General features: G+C 34.8%; 2 protein-coding genes across 2 annotated transcripts; one reads left to right on the top strand and one right to left on the bottom strand.

Moving 5' to 3' along the window:
- The first annotated feature begins 438 nt into the window (after positions 1–438).
- LOC107774844 (uncharacterized) lies at positions 439–3286 on the top strand. The gene is made up of 2 exons (XM_016594497.2): positions 439–850; positions 1508–3286. The coding sequence occupies exons 1-2, from the start codon at positions 695–697 to the stop codon at positions 2843–2845; spliced, it is 1494 nt and encodes a 497-aa protein (XP_016449983.1). The 5' UTR covers positions 439–694; the 3' UTR covers positions 2846–3286.
- Positions 3287–3814: 528 nt separating this feature from the next.
- Positions 3815–4694, bottom strand: LOC107774841 (cytochrome P450 89A2-like). The gene is made up of 2 exons (XM_016594495.2): positions 4371–4694; positions 3815–4339 (listed from the first exon to the last, which is right to left on the bottom strand). The coding sequence occupies exons 1-2, from the start codon at positions 4692–4694 to the stop codon at positions 3815–3817; spliced, it is 849 nt and encodes a 282-aa protein (XP_016449981.2).
- Between the last annotated feature and the right edge of the window lie 11987 nt (positions 4695–16681).

Below are 16681 nucleotides of genomic sequence, written 5' to 3'. Positions count from 1 at the left end.
GAGTTTAAGAAAAAAGAAGAAGACTTTACGAACTTGTGGTCTTAAAAGCTTAAGGAGTAAAAAGTTTGTGGGGCCATGACTTTTATGTGGCTATAAAAGCTTCTCATTAAGGGTAAATAGGTTAAATAAAAGAGTTTAAAGTTGAATTATTTCCAAATTTAGAAATGTGTCATTTATTTTGGAATAAACTAAAAAAGGAAAACACCTCATTTAATATGAAACGGAGAGAGTATTAACTTAATTATAATAAATTAGTATAATTTGATATAAATATTGGAGACACATGATGTGGGGAGGGACGACCGACACCAATTACAGTATGTTGGTGTTTTGTGAAAATTTTCTAAATTCTCGCCAATATCCGTAACATTTTAAGCCGTTAAAAGGGGCCCTTGTTTTTCATAAAATCTTGCCAATTTAAGCTAGCAGCAACGGCTACAATTGCATTTAAAGATACTCCCATTATATATGGCAGTTTGAAACCAAAAGGACAATAGCTCTGATTTGCATGCTAATCATTCTTTCGAAATACGCTAAAGCCTAAAAGGGGTACGTTGAAGACCCCATTATTTCTTTCCTAGCAATAGCATAAACATATTTCCCAATTCTCTGTAACAGTTGATTTCCCTTGCCAAGAAAATTCAAGAAAAAGTTGCTACTCAACTTAAAAGAAACTGCAGTTCCATAGTGGAAAATGAACTCATTAAGATCACCTTCTCTGCAGAAAGATAATTCCAACTACAAGTATATGCAAACAAATAAAGACAAAGAATTGTCGGTTACTAAAGAAAGAATTTTGAAGTCATCCAAATTGGGTTCAGTGCATCCTTTTCATGCCCCTCTTTCTGAGGTGAGTGCTAATTTTCTTGGAATACATATTGTGGTTTTTTCCCTTACTACCTACTATCTAATTTATCTTTAGAGATCCCAAGTGGGTAGTCATAGAAGAAGAAAACATATCAAGGCCGATTTCTTGGTTGCTTTAGAAGAAGAAAAAATATTTAAGTAATCTGTTTTATATAGTGTTTTGGTGGCAGTACCTCATCCAAGGTATTGGATTTTAAATATTGGAGCGACTTGATTAGCGAGGATTCATATACAGAATTCATATAGCTGACCTAACTAGCTTGAAATTGAGGCCAAGTTGTTGGTGTACCTTATCCAAAGTTTCCACTTCACTTCTCTTTTTAAGTGCTCTATTTGCAACTTCCCAATAATTTCGTCTGCTATGAAACAAAGAGGTAAAACAGGCCAATTAAGATTTGTTACTATAAATGACTTCAAATTTCATCTCAGGAAATGGACAAAAAATTTATGAACAGGCATGATTTGGTTCTAGTTCAGGTTCTATCAAAGTCGACAGGTCATGATATGGTGTTGAAATGATGTAATTTTGAATTTTTGCTGTCGTGGAATATTTTTTGTAACAACTCCCAATCTATCACTGCCCTTTTCTGTTAGCTACTTTACATTGAAATATACAGCTAATACAAGAATGAATATGCAGCTTGATCAGACACAAAATCACGGACAAACAGAACGGTTGAAGGGTGTCTATAATGGCCTTACCACATCTAAAGAGCTGTTGCATGTTCTGAGTCATGTCGAACAGCGGGAAACTACATGTTTATCCCTTTTCTCATCTATAAAAACTGAGCTTGACCGGTTGTGTAATCAGGTGTCTAAACTAATAAACGAACACAGATATAACCACAGTGACCTTGATCTCCTCTTGAAGAAGTTTGAAGAAGAAAAGATGTCCTGGAAGATCAAAGAGCAAGACAACATTCATACTGCCATTACATCCGTAGCGTGGGAGCTCAAGATAGAGAAGAAGCTGAGGAACCAAACTGAGAGATTAAATAAGAAGCTTGGTAGAGAATTGGCGGATACAAAGACATCTCTTTCGAAAGTAGTTAAAGAACTTGAAGACGAGAAGAAGGCCAGAGAGATATTGGAGCAAGTCTGTGAAGAATTAGCTAGAGGTCTCGGAGAAGATAGAGCTGAGGTGGAAGAATTGAAGAGACAATCTGCTAAAATTTGTGAAGAGGTGGAAATGGAACGGAAAATGCTTCAACTAGCTGATGCGATGCGCGAGGAAAGAGTTCAAATGAAGCTTTCAGATGCCAAGTATCAATTTGAGGAGAAAAATGCAGTTGTTGATAAGTTAAGGAATGAATTTGAAGGGTATTTTAGATCTAAAAAGGGCCATGAACAAGGTGGTGATTTGCATAATTTTGAAACGATCAATGAGCTCGAGAGACGTTTGAGAGAAACGCTTCCAAGCACACACCATTACCAAGATAAAGAAAAGGCAGATGGAGAAGTACTCACTAAGGAAGAGAATGGAGACAAAGATGATTCAGCTGATAGCGATCTTCATTCCATTGAATTAAACATGGTTGATAATGGCAAGAGCTATCAATGGTGCACTGCTTTACAGAATGATCCAATATTTTCGGTTTCTGATAAGAATAAAGAGAGGAGGTCCATCTCGGAGAAATTCCCAAGACAAAGCGCTTCCTTAGAAAGGGAAACTTCAGATGGCATAGAGTGGGAATTCTCAGCGGGAGAGAAAGAAAACATGAACACTTTGGATAGAGGAATCTCAAACTTTCATAATAATGGAGGAATACTAGACTTCTCTTCTCAAGCAGGGAAAAAGGATTGTGGAGATGAGATTGAGAGATATAAAATGATCAAGGAACTTCGAGATCATATTGTTTCTGCTTCAACAATAACATCTTCTCAAGACTTTTCTAGTCCAACCGAGAATTGGAGTCAGCACAGATTTTCTTCCGATGATCCTAAAAAAGTGATGGGCAAGGAATTTTTCGTCTTGTAGGAAGCAACTTGAACGAAAGCCAGTATGCCATTTTCAAGAATCCATCATAAAATGCATGTTTGTCCTCCTGATCCACAGATTGCATAATTATATGGACATAATTATGTTGTTCTTTGTCTGAACTAATAGCTGAATATTTAGGAATGTGGACAGAATCTTGTGTTTTCGCTGTTTGTACAAGATAAACAGTACAAAAGTGTGCTGATGTGGCAACGAAAAGGCCACAAGTGCATTTTGCTGTGAACTTTATGCATTCTTCAATACATTGTATGATTCTCTTCATTTCTTAACCCCTAATGGGTTCCCTAGTATCGAATCTGCTCCTTTTTGTTCTTTATGTGTTTCATCATGTCCACTTCTGTTATGCTTAGCCTACTATACAGTGGCAGAGCTACATGGTTTGAAGGAGAGGTTCAATTTGTCAGAAAATTATACTGTGCAAATAGGGCAAAAACAATTATTTGTATTTGTATAAATTGTTGAATCTTCCCAACATAAGGGAAGCTTTTAGTATAATCGCAAAGGGTGACACTACCCATTCGTTCCAGGTAACAGTAAAAGCAAACTGCCTCTTGAGTGCTCAAGTGGAACTCCACAGGTTGAAGAATAAAGTTGCCATTCTGCGTTTGATAGAAGAATGTAAAACTCTAATTGAGAAATTTTCTTTGGAGAGCTTTACAAAGTAAGTCTGAATAATATTCAGTAGGTGCAATTTATCATTGGAGAGAAATATTTTTTTACTGATCATTAATAAACACTGGATCATCAGTTTAAGGGAATATTCTCCATGTGCTCAAGTTTATTACTAATAAACCTTTTTCATGGATAAATAGGTACTCCATTCAACAGTTGAGTTCCCTTCCTGATCCTTTCTTATTGGAGAAACATCAACAACTTCATGGGAAAAGAAAACCAAACAAATACACAACATAATAACTCGTACTATATTACATAACAAGAATTAGCAGATCATTCAAGTTGATTTATTCTTGGACGGATGCGAGCACGCAATGGATTCTTCATTGTAACAGTGAATTCCAGCTTCTCAGATAGATCCACATTGTCTCCATCCGCAGTTGTCCATTCAAAATGCCAGATCAAGTTAGCCACAAAGTACTCTAAATGGAGCATAGCCAAACCATAGGCTGGACATATTCTTCTCCCAGCACTAAAGGGTATCATCTTGATCTCTCTACTCCCTGTTATATCGAATTCTTCTGTATCACCACCATCCCCGAATAAAAACCTATCTGGTTTAAAATCCAAGGGATCCTCCCAAACATGTGGGTCCCAACCCATTTCTGCAATCATGAAATTGATTGTTGCATCCTTAGGGATGACATAACCGTTTAGTTCCACTTCCTGTGTCACCATGTGCGGCTGCAGGAAGTGACCGGGCGGGTGCCGCCTTAGACCTTCCAAGATCACTGCTTTTATGTAAGGCATTTTCTCTAAATCTTCCTCTTTTACTACCCCCTGATCTACGACTGATCCCTTTGGCTTCGGATTCCCTCTATATATGCACTACTACCTCAGATATTTCTTGGTATAGTTTTTCCTGAATAGAAGGGTATTTGACCAAGTTGGCCATAATCCATTGTAATGAGGTGGACGTAGTATCTGTGCCAGCGGTGAGGAACTCACTGCAGAGGCTAACAATCTCTCCATGATTAACCTTCCTCTTTTTCTCTGGCAATTCCAAATTCAGCAACGTATCCACATAAGCCATCACTTCTTCTTCCTCATGATGATTCAAACCATAGTACTTGTGGAGAGTACTAAATTTGTCGTAACCAAAAATTTTAATTAAAAAAAAAAAAGTTAAAGAGACAATGATGATAGCTTCCATTTACAATTTTTTCGTTGTGTGTATAGCCTCGTCCAATTATAGTATACGTATGGAGTAATAGTTTAGGCTGAAACTGTTAAGAACAAAAGATGATAATCGAATATGACGTACGTTTGCTCAAAGTTAAGATTGTTTGAGAAAACCTTTTCACGTTTTCAGTAATTATAGTAGAATATTGTATTGAAAGTGTACAGCAAATTTGTCTTAGAGACAGACATACTTCATGTCCTTTCTATTCTAAAACATAAATTATTTAATTCCACGTTAATTTGCTCTCAATCAATCCAAGCGGGCCACTGACGACCAATCTGGAAAATGACTTCCGGACAGAATCTAAGGAAATCATTTTCGTGAGATTTTATTTGGTTTTCCTCAGTATTTAAGTCAATAAAAAATGAAAATTGTTAACAACATGCAAACACTTTTATCTCAACAAAATCATGTGTATGGTATTATCGCAGTAATGTAAGGATCAAATACTGTTATGCACACACTGAATTGTGAATATAAATTAAATACTCTTACCACTTCCTGAAAATGCACAAATAGCCTATAAATACCTTTGCAAGCAGCTTCCTGAAAAAGTTTTAAGTAGATTTGCAAGCTGTTTCCTTAAGTAGTACACTGTCCATTATTAAGAATGAAATTTGTGAAACTGTGCAAGATTTTTTAATCACAGGAACCTTGTATAAAGCTATAAACTGCACTGCACTTACTCTGGTGCCTAAGGTTCCAAATCCAGATACAGTTAAAGACTATAGGTCTATTCTTGCTGTACAGTGCTATACAAGATTATTGCTAAGGTCATCACCAGCAGATTACAGAAAGTAATGGCCTACATCATCTCAGAGGCTCACGAGCAATTTCTTCAAGTCCACTTACAAGTAGCTTATTATCCTAATATGCTAACAGCTTCCATTCTTCTGTAAAAAATTCATTTGACAGTAATTTAAAAGTGAATAATACATCACTCTTTTTTATAATTTCTCTACTTTTATTTTGCAATTTAATTGTATAATAAAAAGTGCATTGTTTTACGTTTAATTGAATCGGACAACGTAATCCTTCGGTTATTACTTCCTCCGTTGGCCTTTTTATTTTGGTCCAAAATAAGTGTCTTTTCACATCAAGAAGGAATTAATTTTATTTTTCCAAAGTTTGCTCTTATTTACATATCCTAATATGTCAAGATAATAATTAATTAAGGGTAATTTAGTGAATACATCTTTTTCCTATAAGAAATCGTATTTAAGAGGTGTGCCAAAGATTAAAAAATCACTTATTATAGTTCGTGGGAGTATTTTTGGGTATTAATGAAACAGGAAAAGACAAATTGAGAGTTCGGAGAGACCCATAATGTTTTGCAGAGTATGCGCGGAATATAAGGCAGAAACATTTTTTTTAAAATTTAAAAGAGGCCATGAATTTATTTTTTTCAAATGTTTCAAATACTGAGTTTCATTTTTAGTAAATACTAGTTTCGCTATAAGTATTTGCAAATAGCTGCGTTACTTCAAATTCAAGTGAATATTGAAATAGTGATTTAAAGGTGCATTTGAATGAAATATTGGCTTTCAGCTACAAATGATAACTTTCACAAACGTATATTTCAAGCGAACTTCTGATCTAGATGCAAATTACACAAACTCTTTAAGTTCAACTTCAACTGTAAATATATATATTTTCTCAATTTCAACTAAAATATTGTCCGAAGATCTGCTTGATATTATCGATGAATGAAAGTTAAAATATTATGCAATCTAACTAAAACACAAAGGATCGTGCATGAAAATGTAGCCAAAAACAGAAGAAAAAGACCAAAATTGTTATAAAATAAATACTGTAAAGTAAAGACAAGTATAGAGAGAAACCGATATGTTATTTAACTTCAAACTAATGTACATAATGAACTAAAATCTCCTCTATTTATAGAAGAAAAGAAGTTATTGTGTAAGCTGCTACTCCATACTGCTGTGTAAGCTGCTACTCCATACTGCTGTGTAAGCTGCTACTATACTAGGTATGAATAATTTTCTACCGGGGGTAATGTTTATCCATAATGAAGTACCGAAAGGATAAGCTTATTATACCAGGTATAGATAATCTTCTACCGGTGGTAATGTTTATCCATAATGGAGTATCGAAAGGATAAGCTTATTGTACCAATTATGAATAATCTTCTACCGGGGGTACTGTTTATCCATAATGGAGTATTGAAAGGATAAGCTTATTTTACCAGGTATGGATAATCTTCTACCGGGGGTAATATTTATCCACAACGGATTACTAAATGAACATCAAATATAATATATTTATAAGACTCCCCCTTCGATGTTCATTAAAAGATAATGTGCCTCATTAAAACCTTACTAGGAAAAATTTCGTGGCAAAAAATTCTAGTAAAGGAAAAAGAGTACACATATTTAGTAACACGCGTAACTAGTTGTCTCATTAAGAACCTATAAGGAAAATCCTGTGGGAAAAACCTTAGTAAGGGAAAAAGAGTATAGCTCGTATTTTACTCCCCCTAATAAAAAACCTGTTTCAAATATTTGAGTCTCCGCATTTGAATCTTGTATACCATCTTCTCAAAAGTTGAAGTTGGCAAAGATTTAGTGAATAAATCTGCTGGAGTGTCACTTGAACGGATCTCCGCAATATATGCTTAATCCCGTTCCAATGTCTCCATGTAGGAGAAGAGCTATATCTTGCTAGTAAATTAACAGAAAATGCTATGTCAGGCCTTGTAGCATTAACAAGATACATAAGTGTACCAATTGCACTAAGATAAGGTATTTCAGGACCAAGGAGTCCCTCATCCTCTTCTGGAGGTCGAAATAGATCCTTATTCACTTCAATTGATCAGACAACCATTGGTACTTAATGAGTGCGCTTTCTCCATCTAGAAGCATTTTAAGACCCTTTCTGTATAGACAGATTAATGGATAAAGATTTTGTCTGCTAAATGTTCAATTTGCAGACCAAGACAAAGTTTTGTCTTTCCAAGATCTTTCATCTCAAATTCTTTCTTAAGATATTCAATTGCCTTTTGGAGCTCTTCTGGAGTTCCAACAAGATTTATGTCATCAACATAAACTACAATTATAACAAATTCTGATGTCATTTTCTTTATAAAAATATATGGACAAATAATATCATTTATGTGACCCTCTTTTAGCAAATATTCACTAAGGCAATTATACCACATGCGGTCAGATTGCTTTAAACCGTACAAAGATCTTTGTAATCTAATTGAATATATTTTCTGAGATTTTAAATTTGCTTCAGGCTTTTTAAATCCTTCAGGGATTTTCATATAAATTTCATTATCAAGTGAACTGTACAGATAAGTTCTAACTGCATCCATTAGATGTATTTCAATCTTTTCATATAATTCTAAATTGATGAGATATCGAAATGTTATGGCATCCATAGCCGGTGATATGTGTCATCAAAATCGACTCCAGGTCGTTGTGAGAATTCTTGTGCGACAAGGCGAGCTTTGTATCTTTCAATTTTATTTTTATCATTCATTTTTCGTACAAAAACCCATTTATGACCAACTGATTTTATACTAGCAGGTGTTTGAACTACTGGTCCCAAGACCTTTCTTTTAGCAAGTGCGTTCAATTATGACTGAATTGTCTCTTGCCATTTTGGCCAATCAAATCTTTGCCGACATTTTTCAATAGATCGGGTTTCAAGATCCTCACTATCTTGCATAATATTAAGTGCACCATTATATGCAAAACTATTATCCACCACTATTTCAGATCGATTTAAATTAATCCCATTGCTGGTAGAATTTATTAAAAGTTCCTCACTCACTTGAGCCTCCGGTTCATTGACTCAGAACTAATCAGATCTTGGGTCTCTTAAGGAGATCCCTTCGTAGTATCATTTTGATCATTTATCGATTTTCTTTTTCGAGGATTGCGATCCTTAGAATCCAAAGGCCTACCGCTCTTCAGGCGTGCTTTAGATTCACTAGCTCTCATGCTAGTAGATGATTCTACTAAGACATCAATTCGGATAGGCACATTCTCTGCAAGGATATGTGACTTAGTTATCCTTTTCAAATCAGTAAACGTGTTTGGCATTTGATTTGCTATATTTTGTAAATGGATGATCTTCTGGACCTCCTGATTATATATAGGGGTACGTGGATCAAAATGAGATAATGATAAAATTTTTCACATAATGTCTCTTTTGATTTCCTTTTTCTCTCCCCCTAATTGTGGAAAATTTGTTTCATCAAACCGACAATCTGCAAATCGAGCATTAAATAAATCTCTTGTCAATGGTTCAAGATAGCGAATAATAGAGGGTGATTCAAACTCAACATATAATCCTAACCTTCTCTTTGGTCCCATCTTACTGCGGTGTGGTAGTGCTACTGGCATATATACAACATATTGAAAAATTCGTAAATGGGCAATATTTGGTTCATGACCAAAAACTAATTGTGACGGAGAATATTAATTATAATGTGTCGGTCTGAGACGGATAAGTGATGTTGCATGCAAGGTAGCATGACCCCAAACAGTAGAGGGCAATTTATTTTCATATATAGTGGTCTTGCTATCAGTTGCAGACGTTTAATAAATGACTCTGCAAGGCCATTTTGAGATGAACATAAGCTACAGGATGTTCAATTTTTATCCCAAGCGATAGACAATAATCATCAAAAGCATGAGATGAGAATTCTCCAACATTATCAAGGCGAATAGCCTTTATAGGATAATCTGGGAATTATGCCCTTAATCGAATTATTTAGGCTAATAGCTTTGCAAACATTAGGTTGCGAGATGATTGTAGGAACACATGAGACCATCTTGAAGATACATCTATTAGGACCATAAAATATTAAACAGCTCACTTGGTGGGTAAATAGGTCTACATATATCCCCATGTACACGTTCTAAAAAAGGGGGATTCAATGCCAACCTTCATTGATGTCTAGTGATCATTTTGCCTTTATAATAAGCATCACAAGAAAATTCATTATTTGTAAGAATCTTCAGGTTCAGTAATTCGTCTCATCATTATTGATCCAAGATGGCCCAAACGGCCATGCCAAAGCAAAAAAATATTTGAATCAGTAAACTTCTGGTTTACGATAGATTGTGCTTCAACTGTACTAATATCTGAATAGTATAAGCCGGAAAACAAAGTTGGTAACTTTTCTACAATGCACTTTTGGCCAGAAACATTCTTCGTAATACAAAGATATTCCATACTCGTTTTATCGAACGTCTCAACATGATACCCATTTCGGCGGATGTCTATAAAACTCAACAAGTTTCTTCGGGACTTGGAGGAGAATAATGCATTGTCTATAATAAGTTTTGTTCCCTTAGACAGAAATATAATGGCTTTTCCGGAGCCTTTAATCATACTTATTTACCAAAAATTGTTAAAACATTTGCTTTTTCCTTATGCAAATAAGAAAAGTATTTTTGATATTTGAATATGGCATGAGTTGTTCCACTAGCAATTACACAAGTATCTTCATGATTGGTCTTTGAACCAAACATAATTTGACGATTATCCATATTCTTCAAAATGACATAAACAAAATAAATATGACAGTAAATATCATTATCAAAGTACAACTTTTATTTATGTACAATAATTACATAACCATACTATCTACTACAAACAATAAAAATTAAAATATTTACATCTCTACAAATTCATCACCGATCACATGACTTGTTTCTTCTTTTGGGAGTGCAAAGTAATCAGCTACATTCAAATGCATGAGGTCTAAATTATTTTCAGAAATAAAATTTGCTTCAGCACTTTTCTTTGTCTTCTTTAGAGAGGCTTGATAAAGCTCAACCAGGTACTTTGGCGTACGACAGATATGTCACCAGTGCCTTTTTCCTTCACATCTATAACATACATTTTCTGCATTTGTTTCTTGTACCGCTTCATGCTTTTGTTCCTTCCTTTTCACTGCTGGTAGTGAGAAGGGTTCTTTGATGCATTATTATTACCATGATTAGAGTTTCTTCCTCGACCACGGCCATGACCACGACTGGGGCCAGGACCTCTTCCATACTTAGCTTGGTGAATGTTCGTCTCATTCACTTCGAGGAATAGACAAGAACCAGTAGGTCAGCTTTCACGGTTTTTCACTAATAGCTCATTATGTTGCTCGGCTACAAGAAGATATGAGATAAGTTAAGAATACTTTTTGAATCCCATCTCTCGATATTGCTGTTGTAGGAGCATATTCAATGCATGAAAAGTGGTGAAAGTTTTCTCCAACATATCATGATCAGTAATATTATCACCACATAATTTCAAGTGAAAAATAGTTCTCAATATAGCAGAATTATACTTGCTGATAGATTTAAAATTTTGTAGCCTTAAATGAGTCCAATCATATCGTGTTTGTGGAAGAACGACCATCTTCAGGTGGTCATATCTACCTTTCAAATTATTCCACAGTATGATTGGATCTTTAGCAATGAGATATTCCATTTTCAAGCCTTCATCAAAGTGATGGCATAGGAATATCATTGCTTTGGCACGGTCTTGGTTTGATGCTTGGTTTTTGTCCTTAATAGTGTCTACCAGACCCATCGCATCAAGATGAATTTCAGCATCAAACACCCAAGACATGTAGCTTTTGCCCGATATATCCAGGGCTACAAATTCAAGTTTAAAAAGATTTGACATTATTTAGAAAAAGAAAGTTCGTACCTCTGATACTTTCAAAGTATTTGCTCGAGATGGCAGTGTCTCGTGCTGATAACGTGTTATAAAATAAATACTCTAAAGTAAAGACAAGTATAGAGAGAAATTGATATGTTATTCAACTTCAAACTGATGTAAATAATGAATTGAAATCTCCTTTATTTACAGAAGAAATGAAGTTGATGTGTAAGCTGCTACAACAAGCTGCTGTATAAGATGCTACTGTACCAGGTATGAATAATCTTCAAAGGGAGTAATGTTTATCCATAATGGAGTACCGAAAGGATAAGCTTATTGTACTAGGTATAGATAATCTTCTACCGGTAGTAATGTTTATCTATAATGGAGTACCGAAAGGATAATCTTATTGTACCAGGTATGGATAATCTTCTATTGGGGGTAATATTTATCCATAATGGAGTATCGAAAGGATAAACTTATTATACCAGGTATGAATAATCTTCTATCGGGGATAATTTTCATCCATAACGGAATACTAAATGAACTCCATAACATAATATATTTATAACGAAAATCTAATTGATCTCATTTTCTTTAGGAATAAGCTAAACATTCAAGTTTCACGCATTCATTAGTTTAGACTTTAGACTTCAGACCAGATTTGTTGAATATCATACTATATTATAAGCATAAAGATCAAAAGTTGAATGTGAAAGATCAAAATAACCCTATAAACTTAAGTGACTATAATACCCTTAAAAAAAATTATACCTTCATAAATAAGTACAATAATCAAACTTACATTAATTTCATTATTTTAAAATATAAAAAAATGTCTGTGCATTGGATGATAAAGTATAAACTAATTCAATTACTCCTTGAAAAGAAAGCTCAAGGAATTTTAATCAAGAAAGGAGTAATTAATATCTTTAATTTTAATGTAGAAAAGAGGAATAATTAAGTATAATAATGAATACTACTACTAATAATGTGAACGTTAGAGTAGATAGAGAGCCTACTGCTACAGTTATCATTTATATTGGTCTGTAGAACTGAATGTGCAAAATTTATAAGAAATCTCCACACTTTTAGCCATAGATACATAGTTCACTATGAAGTTGCAACTTTTTGGTTCCCTAAATAAATGAAAAATCGGCTGCATATAGTTTATATGCAAGTATATATTCTTGAGATCAAATTCACATGGTACATTTGTTCGAGAAGTCGATGCAATCCTCACCGAAGGATCTGAACAGCGTGAGTATCCATTCATTTAGGTAAAACACAATTCTTAATGATAGTATATATTCAATTCTTGATTCTATGTTTACAATGTAAATGAGAACTTTCGATAAATCTAAAAAAAGAAAAGCGAAAAAAGAGAGAAGGAAGATAAAATTTGTCCGTGGAAGCAAGAATTTCTCCATTAATTTGAATATTAATTAATCTTAGATCATATGCCTCTAATTACAATCTAAGTATAAACTTTTTGTTCCTAGATTAGCATGTAGTTAACTAATTTTATTTTTTAATTTTTCGTCTACAGTATTCATGGCTACAAAGTTAAAGAACTTTATGTCACGACCCAGAATATCCACCATCGGGACCGTAATGGCGCCTAACATCACACTTGCTAGGCAAGCCAACGTTAGAGTTTTTATTAGCCAAACCCTTTACGTTTCAGTGATTAACAACAAACAAGCTAAAACAAGTGGAAATAAATGCGGAAGTAAGTAAATAGCCTTTTTGTTTATATACTATTACCATTATTACCTAGAATCTGGTGTCATAATCCACGAACATTCTAAGATTTTTACTACAAGCATTTGTTCGAAAGAAAATACAAATATTTACGAAATAAGGAAAACAACAAAGTTTGGGGTATAGAAGGGGACGTCAGGGCCTGCGGACTCCAACCGGACTACCTTGGGTCTCCATGCAAGTGAATCCTACAACCAACCTCTCAATCAGCACGAACCTGCTCCAAAATCTGCACAAGAAGTGCAGAGTGCAGTATCAGTACAACTGACCCCATGTACTGGTAAGTGCCAAGCCTAACATCGACGAGGTAGTGACGAGGCTATGGCGGAGCATTTATAATATAACCTGCATACAGTGTATAATAAAAGCAGAAAGAAAGGCATGATGAAATAAAGCACTAACTTGCAAGGAGTGAATACAGTTCTCAAAGCATCTCATCAGTGCTAAGCTATTACCAATCCTTAAGTGCAGTTTCAAACTACCATTTCAGCTAACACGGTCAAGGAAAAATATGAACATAAAGGTTGTTGCGGCGTGCAACCCGATCCCACCATATCACAATAATCACAATCACAGTTCACCCTTAATTCACCACAATCCCACCGTACATAGCATTTCACCCTTATTTCTCCTCAATATATCACCCTTATTCCACATGTTGCGGCGCGCAACCTGATCCCACCATATCAATATCATTTACTCAGCAAATACAAAAATTATACAATTCAAATCACAAACTCTTCATGAGGCTCAACTTCTAACCAAAACATCTAAGAAGATTATATACTATGAAACTTTACACAAGTAATAGTACTCAGTGAGACCAATCCAGAATATACCTTGAAAGTACCAATAACCAGCTCAAACAAATAATAAGAGACAACGAAGCTATGAAAAAACTAATACATCCAACAATAGATACAATGTTTAACAAGTAGCAAATAGGCATGGAATTACAAGTAAAGCATGTACAGTTAAGGCAGGAAAAGACAATATAAGAAGAACAGGAAGAAAACAGGCAAAATAGATAAATTGACAGCGCATAGGTACTCGTCACCTCACCTATACATCGCTCACATGGATTTCATTTAGCAAATAAGCCAAGGGTTACTAATCCCTTGAGCCAAAGTTAGACACGACAATTACCTCACTTCGCGGGCCAATCAATGCTTAATTACCACTTTTCCTCCAGTATCCACCTCCGAGCCACTCATATCTAGCCACAATTAACTCAATAACATCAATTATTGCTAAAGGAATCAACTACAATGCATAAATTTTAATTTCTCAAACTTTTCCCCAAAAAGTCAAAAATTGACCTCGGGCCTGCTGGGTCAAAACTCGAGGTTCGGACCAAAATCCATTTATCCATTCACCCCCGAGCCCGGATATACAATTGGTTTTGGAATTCGACCTCAAATCGAGGTCTAAATCCCCAATTTGAAAAAATTCCCAATTCTTCCTAAATTCCTAGTTTTCTACCATGAAAGAACAAAGATTAGGGCTAGGAATTCAATGAGTGATGTTAGAAATGGAAGAAAATGAGTTAAAGAGTACAAACCTATAATTTGGTGTTGAGTTCCCCCTTCAAAATCGCATCTAGGGTTCGGATCTTTTCAAAATCTGTTATAGTTCTTCTATTTTTTTCTTAATATTCCCGTATATCTATCTATGTGCGTTTTATCAATTTTATTTGCCCTAAATTAGGGCTCAGATCTTTTAAGGCTTGTTATGTTTCTTATTTCTGTTGAACATTTTCCTTTAATGCTTCTGTATATCTATTCTGTGCATCTTTATTATAGTTTTCCTTTGGTTAATTACGCTGATTTTTACTTAGCCTAAAATGTAGGGTTTTTGATTCTTCAAAATCAAACAAATATCGGTCGAACTTTAATTATTTCCATCTATATGTCTTTGTGCATTTTTATTAAAGCTCCTTTGTATTTCTGCCTATTTTTACTTACATTAAATTTAGGGTTTTCATTATTTGATTATTTTCCTTTAATGTTTCTGTCTATCTGTCTCTACGTACCTTTAACTCTTGTCGTTAACTGGTTGACTAATTTTACTCACCCTAAATTAAGGTTTTGAAATCTTTGCTAAGATTTCAGTCTTTCTTCTCCTGTACGATACTGATATTGCCTTATTTTGTTCGATTTGCCTGTTCTCATTATTTTCTTACCTTATTTGATCTGGTACTTGACTACTGATTGATTTTGTATAATGCTTTCCCTAATTTAAGTAGTACTAGCCTGATTATATGCTGTTAATTGATTGAACTCCGATTTTAATTGATTTTAGAGTTATTTCCCTTCCTTATTTGTGTAAGACTGATTCATTACCTTGTTTATCTACCTAGTTGAGTACTATTTAAACGCCTTCCCCATTCCCTTAAAAACAAGAATCGAACTCACTGATTCTGACTAAAAAAGCTTAAGCTCTCTCTTGCTCTCTTGTTCTGATTTCTATGCTAAGTGTCTCTTGATTTGGCCGGCTGAAAGCCAAGGCCAAAATTATTCTGGAACTTCATTACTGTGGTATACTTACTTGCTTTCTCACTTAACTGGCATGCCCAAACCTTTGAAAATTTCATTCTCTATGCTTTGCTTGACTAGCCTGTTTCAATTCTCAGCATGATTTTGTCCTTCACATGACTGTGTGATTCCATTTAGTAACACTGTTAACCTAGAACCAATTGGCTTCGAATAATGTGAATCTTCTCATGAGTTAGTCTAAGGTTCAATCTGTTTCATGCATTGTTGTTAATTTTGCACCTATTTTGAACTTTGCATATTACAAACATGTAATCAGTTAGCTTGTTGCTTAACTCATATGTCATGTTTATTTAACTCAAATGTTTCTGCCTAATTGTTGTTGTGATTAAACCATAACTGTTTTGAATACTAGCATGAGTATTTAGCTTAACTAGACTTCAACATATTTGAACTATGTGTTTAAGCATGAATTATGTATGTTTCCCTGGTGCAGTTCTGCCTGCAATTCTATGTTCTGAATCTTGTTTCTTCTGAAATCCAACTATCTTTTAAAAACCTGGACCTTCTCTCTTTATATACTCTTAGTCCCTTAGGTTCTCAACCATCCCGGTGTGAGCACTACCTAGGGTCCTTGAGACTCATTTGAACTCTAACACATTGGGGGGCTGGTTTTTCAATCTTTTATGACCTCTTTTCTGAATGTGTGATTCTGGTGTGAGCATTGCCGGGGTCCCTGAGGCCCTTGGGAACTTTGACTCACTGAAAGCCTGGTTCTAATGTACTGTGAATGAATCACTGTTATGCTTCAAAGTTGTTATGTGGGAAGGCCTGGTTCCCAGGTTTATTTGGGCCTACGAAGGCTCCCTATAGTGTAGCTATTACCATTATGTAATTCATTTGGCTATTCTGGTCTGTACTAACTATGTAATAATAAATTTGGAGATATTTAGTAAAGTTGGGGGGTGGGGGTTTCTTATAGCTTTTGTTAATAACTATAGGATTTAATTATGCTGATTGAATTGTGTGAGTACTATACTATGTTTAGAAATCCAGCCTATAGGA

The sequence above is a fragment of the Nicotiana tabacum genome, chromosome 8 (genome assembly GCF_000715075.1).
Source record: "Nicotiana tabacum cultivar K326 chromosome 8, ASM71507v2, whole genome shotgun sequence".
Lineage (NCBI taxonomy): Eukaryota > Viridiplantae > Streptophyta > Magnoliopsida > Solanales > Solanaceae > Nicotiana > Nicotiana tabacum.
Note: the sequence above shows the minus strand (reverse complement) of the source record. Positions and strands in the feature narration are given on the sequence as shown.

Bases quoted from the DNA above. Each gene is read 5' to 3' on its own strand.
- LOC107774841 (XM_016594495.2), bottom strand. From the start codon at position 4,694: ATGGAAGCTATCATCATTGTCTCTTTAACTTTTTTTTTTTTAATTAAA. The intron at 4,340-4,370 runs GTGCATATATAG...CCGAAGCCAAAG, and splicing joins AAGAAATATCTGAGGTAGTA to GGATCAGTCGTAGATCAGGG.
- LOC107774844 (XM_016594497.2), top strand. From the start codon at position 695: ATGAACTCATTAAGATCACCTTCTCTGCAGAAAGATAATTCCAACTAC. The intron at 851-1,507 runs GTGAGTGCTAAT...ATGAATATGCAG, and splicing joins TTCATGCCCCTCTTTCTGAG to CTTGATCAGACACAAAATCA.